Genomic DNA, 8,657 nt, shown 5'->3' on the forward strand with positions numbered 1-8,657 from the left:
AATTTGTAATAACTCTGCCTCTCCCTGTTTTCTTACCTTAAAAATGGCTTTTTGAAGGCCACCCTTCCACTGAGACCATTTCTGATATGTACAGTGGCTTGCAAAAGTATTCGGCCCCCTTGAACTTTTCCACATTTTGTCACATTACAGCCACAAACATGAATCAATGTTATTGGAACTCCACGTGAAAGACCAACACAAAGTGGTGTACACGTGAGAAGTGGAACCATAATCATACATGAAATCTTTGCCCATTCTTCTTTGCAAAAACAGCTCCAGCTCAGTCAGATTAGATGGACAGCGTTTGTCAACAGCAGTTTTCAGATCTTGCCACAGATTCTCGATTGGATTTAGATCTGGACTTTGACTGGGCCAGTCTAACACATGGATATGTTTTGTTTTAAACCACTCCATTGTTGCCCTGGCTTTATGTTCAGGGTCGTTGTCCTGCTGGAAGGTGAACTCTGTCCCAGTCTCAAGTCTTTTGCAGACTCCAAGAGGTTTTCTTCCAAGACTGCCCTGTATTTGGCTCCATCCATCTCCCCATCAACTCTGACCAGCTTCCCTGTCCCTGCTGAAGAGAAGCACCCCCAGAGCATGATGCTGCCACCACCATATCTGACAGTGGGGATGGTGTGTTCAGAGTCATGTGCAGTGTTAGTTTTCTGCCACAAATAGCGTTTTGCATTTTGGCCAAAAAGTTCCATTTTGGTCTCATCTGACCAGAGCAGCTTCTTCCACATGTTTGCTGTGTCCCCCACATGGCTTGTGGCAAACTGCAAACGGGGCTTCTTATGGTTTTCTGTTAACAATGGCTTTCTTCTTGCCACACGCTGGACCCTATTCAGCAGCAGCTTTAAAATGCTATTGAAAACAGCAGCGTGTGTGTGTGAATGAGTGCACAGATTAGGATCAGGGATTAGGGACAGATGTAAACCAGAAATCGAGATCCAATGTAATACGGCTGCCGTCCATCACAGCAGAAGAAAGGTCAGGGTTAGGGTCAAGTATAAGCAAGCCACGCCTTCATTACGTCTTCATTGCAGTTTCTATTGGCCCAATATTTGATTAATGGCGCTGTTTTCCAATAGGAGAGCAGGAGGGAGCCCTCGTGCGGGGAAACCGCTGAGCAGATGTGTGTGTGAGAAGACGAAGAGGACGCAGGTTTTTACTGAGTGCAGGAATCGCTGTAGAAAGGGAGTGACGAGCTGCAGGGACACGAAAAAGTAAAGGTGAGCACTACATTATGTAACATTACGATTTATGAAGCTAAATTAACCGTGCTGCTCAACAGAATCGATGTTTTAGCTCTAATGTTAGCAATTCATTTTAGCTGGAGAGTGTCGTGTCTATCTAATTTGTTGTTGGCAGCAGTTGACTGTTATTTCCATTTAGTTAGCACATACTCGATCATTTACAGGCAGGTGTCAGTCCTTTCTGTGTGATGTGGCTGTGTAGCCTTTTTAAATTTATTTGCAAACTTCGTGTCGCGAATTGTTTGACCCCCAAAATAGATTTGAAAGTTTAACGTGACATTACAGTAACTGACACGCGGTCGTACGTGTAGTTTGTGTGCACCCTATTTCCTCCTTCCTGACCTTCTTTGGGTGTTTTCCTCCAAAACGGGTTGGAGCAGTTATTACCCAACAAACGTCTCAATGTCTTTCTTTCTTTCTTGTCACCTCTTTTTGTCTTGAGAGTTTTTATTGGACTAAAATAGCTGCGGTGGTAATATCTTACTGGACCAGAACTGTCTATGAAACTTGATCCTGAGACTTGGATATTGGCAAGAAATGACCTGCCACATTAGAGGTCATTCATTGGGCTCAGCTGTTCAGAATCTGTCCTTGTGTCAAGGTGCATTTTTGTGTCCTTCCTTGTCTTGTTAATCTACAATCTTTCCTCGCTTTATACTTAGACGCCAGCTTGGAAATAATGCACACTCTCAAAACTTCTTCCTGTTTAATCTTAAGGTTCAACACTTTGTCTACCTGTCAGGTAAACTATGTCCTCTGTGGGCTATTAAGACAGCCAGGAAGACTTTGCTCTTTGTTTGCTCCCCCTGACATCACTTCCGTTTTGAGTCACAGGCAGACTGCTTTTGCTGATGTCCCACATTTATTCAGAACTTTAGAGTCCCATATCTTTTTTTTTTTTTTTAAAACTAGCAAAAACAAGTGTTGGTCAAGTTACTTGAAAAAAGTAATCAGTAACTAATTACTGATTACTTCCACAAAAAAGTAATCCCGTTACTTTACTGATTACTTATTTTCAAAAGTAATTAATTACTTAGTTACTTTTTAAAAACACGATTTACAACCTGAAGAGGTGATAAAGCGATAGATCTTTCAGCCCAATTCTACTTTTTCTGCATAATCCATCATACAAAATGTAATCAAATGGAAAAGTCTCTTTTTAAAACTTGTTTTATTAGTTTTAATCTTTTAACTTTATGCATCAAGCAAAAATTTAATTATATGCAACATTCTCTGACTTGAATAAATTAGTTTAACATTTAAACCTATTTTCTGCACATTCCAGCACATAAAATAAAATATTTCTTGTGTTTACACTCAGTCTTTCAAATAGATGCAAGTAAAACACAGCAGAACATAAATAAAGTCAAAGACTCAGCGGTCCTGTTGCTCTATTTTCACCTGCAAAGCAGGACTGCGGTAGGCGGAGGTTTACCCTGGTGCAGGTGTGCCGCGGTCAGTTGAAGAATCCGCGAGTTTCTCTGTGAGTTTCCCATTACGTCGTTGCGCACTCGGTGCCTGTTTGGAAGTTTAGGGGTTTTTTTTCGCTGTAAAAAGAAGTTTTCTTCCCACGCACGATGGACACTAATGTTTTTGTCACTTTTTATGGAATCAAACTCAAAGTAAGGTCAGTACTTCCACGCTTTAAACGCTGCACGCTCATACTCTCTCCCACAATCGATATGTGATCCATTGTTGATCTGCACACAGCTGTTGTCACTAACGGCGCACTCGCTTACGTCACTGTCGTGAGACATTCTCGCAAAAAATCACGGTTTTAGTAACGCAGTGTTCCTACGGGAAAGTAACGGTAATCTAATTACCGTTTTTGCAATAGTAATCCCTTACTTTACTCGTTACTCAAAAAAAGTAATCAGATTACAGTAACGCGTTACTGCCCATCTCTGGCAGTGACACTGATATTCTGTGAAAATGACTCCCCCCTCATAGCAGATGCTAATCTAGCTGTTTAGGTAAAAACAAATGAAAGGGCTTAAAGTGTATTCAACACAAATAAGTGATCCCAAGCCTTCATTTGACCCTAAAAATATGCAACCGTGTTTTAGAACAGGGGCTTAATACTGCACATTGGAAAGTCAGGTATTAAATCCTGCAGATGATTAATCAGTGATTAGTGGAGCCTGCTTTCTTTCTTCTTACTCCAGGCGGCTGCAACCTTGATACTACGAGTGTATTATTCCCTTTGGGAGGGGATTTTTGGCTTTGTCAAGACTAAAAGGAAAAAAGAGGTTTCTAAATGAAAGAAAAGCACTTTCCCTCCTTTGCTGCCCTTTGCTTGCATTTTCTCTTTCACTTTCACTTTCATTGGACAAGAATCCCCTCACTGTGCTTTTCAATCCGGTTTCATGGTTTCACTTTTAGGGTACTTTCACACATCATTTGTAGTGAGGCTAAAAAAATAAAATATAAAATGGTGTTATCTGACATTTTGAAATGTAGTAAAGTGTTTATCTGGGTGTGCAGCTGTAAATAGCTGTAGAATCTGAGAGTTGATAACAAAAGTAAACATTTGTAATATTTTTGCCCTTTGACTTTTCCAGATGTCGTTCGCCGGTGACAAACTGTACAATGGATACATACGGCGGAATATGGCAATCATTGTTTCCAAGGTGAAACCGAGAGAAATAATGATGCATCTGCCTTGCCTGACTGCTTACGACAGGGTATGTTTCAGAAAGCTCTCAGACTAAGAATTTTGTTGTTCTGTTTAGATGCACCCCAAGTATACTCAGTCTGATACCTTCTTTTCTGTATATTACCATGTTGTATAGCCACATGTGAACTGTGTTTAAATACAGTAGCCTGCATTTCTTTATTTAAATCAGAAAGTGTTCATTTAAACCAACCTATTATTTGCTGTCTTTAATGACTATTTAATGCTCCTATGGAAACACATTGAGCAGTACAAGCCTTGTTAGTTAGGCAACCCCAAAAAAGGCCTCAAACTATTTTGCCATTCCTTGCACGACTCTCACTGTAAAAATTACATTTGTTGTTTTGGTAAACACACTAGTGTCACTGATTAAATTAGCTTTGTGGTTGATTGGTTGGTTGTTTATTGATAACCGAACAGTAAAGGGCATTAGCACTGGTAAAGGCATGTTTTAAAGACTAAACTACTGATGATTTGTCTGTTATCTATTAAACTGAGTTTGTTTTCTCACTTGATCTATTTTTTAACAAATCTTAGGACGTCATTGAGGCAAAAACTGAGACAAGTGGGAATTATCAAGGCATGATGCTTCTTTTGGACTGCCTGAAAAGAAGAGAAAACTGGCCCGAGCAGTTCATTGAGGCACTTGAGGCATGTGAGAAGAGAACCATTGCAGCGGACATCAGAGCAGAATACAACGCTCTAACAGATGTTAACAGTAAGTTGCCAAATAATTTACCCAGCACCGTACATGATAGTGTTGAAGTTTACGTAAGCAGTAACGGATACAGTCTTGGTACACACTTTTGACATGACAAAGCACACTTGTCATTATTTATATAACAAAAACTAAGCTATAGAGCAGAAGTAATGTGTGAATTACTAAGTAGCAAGTGTGAAAACCTCTACAAAAGCAGTTGATAAAGGCCATTTTTAAATCTGAAGCATTCAGGTATGTAACCAGACATACATCAGCAATGATCCTGTTCCTGTCCAACAGTATGGGAACGGTTCAAAGTCATTTCTGAAGTTCTTCAGTCTTCAGTGAAAACATCTATTGACAAGTAGAAAACTGAAAAGTTGAATGCCTGCAAACCACAGTAAACTGAAGTGACGCTGTGAAGAAGGGTGGGAGAACGATGTGAGAGACTGATAGTCATACAGAAAATAATAGAAGTTATTTCTGCAAAATGTTTTCACAAGCAATTTCTCCATTGTTGGCACCGTTTTTATCAAATAAGTAATGACATGCTGTAATACATCCTGTGTTTTTGCTAATCTAGACCAGATTATTATTATTTTTTTTATGTCCTGGTTTGTTGGATTACTCAGCGTGCTGGAAATGACAGTTTGAACTCAACCTTCTCCGAAACATAAACAGCTTGTGCAGATAATGCAAATATGTTTCAACCCAAACATGTTTACAGTCGCTCAGAAAAGTGATTATATATACATTATTATACAACAAACATTACTCTGTTTGTTTAGATCCAAGACTAAAGTATATTGGATTCATCATTTGTAAACACTGCTTGGAAAACTGTTACAATTTAAATGGATTCCTTTTTGAAGAACACTATGCAGAGCGTGTTGCATATAGAATAAATATATACATTTTCATTTTTAAAATGAAAATGTGTGTATATATATGTGTATATGCATCATCGCAGAGTTCATGACAAATTCATTTCTGTATAGTTTCACATTTAGGTAGTCCTTCAGGATTTCACAGAGATTTACTGATAGGATGTCATGAGAGATTTAAATAGCAGAACTGTTTCCTTTGCCCTAGATTCCAACCCCAGCTCCTCTCCAACGTCTGTTGTCACGGCACACGTCCACCCGGCACCATCTGCCGGTCATCTGCCCATTCCAGAGAGTGGTGATAACAGTCGGGATGCTCTAGCTCTGCCAGCTGTAGCTCCTGCAGCTCCTTCAGCTCCTCCAGCTCCCCCAGAGCCAGCTATCCAGGCCCCACCCTCTCCGAAAATTCCAACACTGCCACAAACCCCCCAGAGTGCTGCAGACCCAGGTCCCAAAGTTGTTTCCCCACCTGAGCCTGTCCCTGAGCCTCCAAAGTCAACACAGATTGAAGTGGCACATCCTCCATCAACACCTCCTGCTTCCCCCAAGACCACACACATTCGGGTGACATCCACAGAGAGAGGAATTAATTTTCGCAAGGAGCCAGAGGAAAACTCTGAATCAGATATCCAAAATATTGCTGCTGGAGCTCAGGTGGGCTCTGGAGATGGTGCCATTACTGTCAACAGGGAAACCACTCCTCCACCACCACATCCAACTGAACACCATGAAGCCGATCCTCTCAGAAGCAGGATTACCAAAAAGAACAAGGAGCCAGAGAGTCCACCTGAAGCCCAGATCAACTCTGATGTGACTGATGGACCCTCTTTCTACACAAGGACCCCAGAGAAGCCTCCGGTCCAGGACAGCACTCCTCCATTGAACAAAAATCCTGATGCTGTCTCACAGCCTGAAGAGATTTCTGGGCCTCCTTCTACACAGGTGAATACTAAAATATGATCATTTTAAGACTTGAATAATGGCACCTCCTGCAACAGTGCTGTCTGATATTCACTTAACTTAGCTTGGTGCTTAAACCACCTTAGGCAGCATTTCGTTCAAAACGAGAAGCTTTACCTCTGTGGTTTCTTTGGGTGGCATACTCGGCATTTTTTTTCTCTCTTTTCTAGAGAAATTTCATTTCTATAAATATAAAGTTACATTAAATTATTTATACTAAGAACAGTAATCTGTGGACAGAGAACATGCAAAGGGTTGCTACAATTGTTTCCAAATACATACAAAAATAACCTTTGCTAATAGTATTGCAGTACGATTGTAGCCTTTTCTTCTTTTTGTAAGTAAGTAACTTTTTTTAATGATCCAACTACTGTATATTGTGTATATCCTTGAACCCTAAAAAGTATGTTGAAAAATGTGTAATTTTTTAAAGGGCCTTGCTAGTTCGACCTTTGTTGGGACATTACTGTATTTTCTGGCGAGTAAAAGTCTCCAGCTGACAGTCACTGGAAGGGCATAACACCACTGGACATGTGCCATTAAGCCACATGCTCACATTACTGCAGGGTATACAAAAAAACTGGAAGGCGCACACACACAAAAACAATTTCTAGCAGTCTTATAGGCCTAATCTTTCACAAGGCATCTTTTCATAAAACCCATCCTGCACATTTATTTGTAAACGTTTGGTAATGATGAGTTCATTCAAAATGTCAGAGAGGAAAATATTCTAGAATACAATTAAACGTGTACAAGTGAGAAAATCCGGTATAAAAGTTCTCCTGTATGACATGTAATATATTTAATGGAAACTTAAGTTAGCATTTTTGACAGTAGTATGTATTAGTGTTATTACCAGACCTCCATATAGGTGCTTTTAACGAACCTATAAGCTTTTACACATACCTGAAAGTTAGGACATTGAAAAATTGCAGTTTGGCAATAAAATTGACCCTCTGTTATGAATTTCCCCCCCAGATTGTTGAAACTGCAGCTGAAGCCTCCCCCAGGCCTGGTACTCCAGTGATGGAGGCCTCTCTTAATGATGATGTTTGTCTGAGCAAGCCAGGGCAACTCGTCAGCATCCAACCGCAAAATCAACCCAGTCCTACTATCCTTGCGTCCAGCTCGGAGCCCTACTCGGAGCCCTACTCGGGCAACACTGAGCGTCTGGAAATAAGTGAAGCTCCACCGGATGACGTGTCCTCTTTCGACTCCACAGTTACTACAGTCACGCCACTGCCATGCCAGGAGACCGGCTTCGCTAATCTCAACCATAACGAACCTGAGGAGAACCAGTTTGAGTCACCGTGTCAAAGCTTTGAAACACAGGAGCTGGTGATACATGCGTCCGGTGAGCCATCTATCCCTAACCTAGACGTCAATGGTGAAACGGCCAAAGAAATCTCCTCGGCACCACCGTCATTCCCACATGCTGCTGCTGCTGATTCTGGGAGTTTAAACACCACCTTCAAAGCAGGAGAAGAGCCAGCAGATACTTCAGCTCCGTGGACCTGTCTCAGCCAATCACCTAACGCAAAGTACATTCTGGCCGCTGCAGGAGTGGGTGCCTGTGCAATGCTGATGGTGTGGAGGTTTAACAAATAAGGGGATATAATACCTGGAATGAAAGAGAAGATTAGACTTTAAGGCTTTTGAAAAGGATTTTAGGTGCCTTAATGAAATCACTGCCATGGGTTGGCATGAGGCAGCAGTTTAATAATTACCTACAGTAATTACAGCTGGCTCTGCAGACCTTTGATCACGTCACTAATGACCATTCTGCTCTTAAGTTTGACATTTTATGTCTTTATTATTGAGTGAGGTTGACTATAGGGAACAAAAACTAAGTCTACCCTTACTATTCTAGTCGGGTCACTTCATAGAACTGGGTTACAATCTCAGGTTATTTATGCACTTGTGCGATGCAAATGTGTGTTTTTTAAAGGCGTGTATTAATCATTGTTTGCATGTTCTCTGACAAGCTAGATAAGACTGTTGGCTGTCATCCAGCATGAGTTAATGAATCAAGGACCTGAGTTTGGCTTGCTGGGGACTGTGGAGGCAGGAGTACCAGTAGTTCACCACAGTGTAAATTCTTTGTTTTCCCCTATTCATAGTGGGGAAATATGGCTTTAAATGTATTTATTTGTAAATATTTATATATATATGTGCTATATAGA

The 8,657-nt window shown here is 40.8% G+C and overlaps 1 protein-coding gene across 1 annotated transcript; it reads left to right on the forward strand.

The window, feature by feature from the left end:
- The first annotated feature begins 1,132 nt into the window (after positions 1–1,132).
- mavs (mitochondrial antiviral signaling protein) lies at positions 1,133–8,657 on the forward strand. Its single transcript, XM_005728680.1, has 5 exons — positions 1,133–1,232; positions 3,818–3,940; positions 4,468–4,648; positions 5,723–6,456; positions 7,453–8,657. Exons 2-5 carry the CDS (start codon positions 3,818–3,820, stop codon positions 8,080–8,082), a joined length of 1,668 nt encoding a protein of 555 aa, XP_005728737.1. The 5' UTR covers positions 1,133–1,232; the 3' UTR covers positions 8,083–8,657.

This window comes from Pundamilia nyererei, unplaced genomic scaffold (genome assembly GCF_000239375.1).
Source record: "Pundamilia nyererei isolate P.nyererei 1_Seehausen unplaced genomic scaffold, PunNye1.0 scaffold00029, whole genome shotgun sequence".
In the NCBI taxonomy this organism is placed as follows: Eukaryota; Metazoa; Chordata; class Actinopteri; order Cichliformes; family Cichlidae; genus Pundamilia; species Pundamilia nyererei.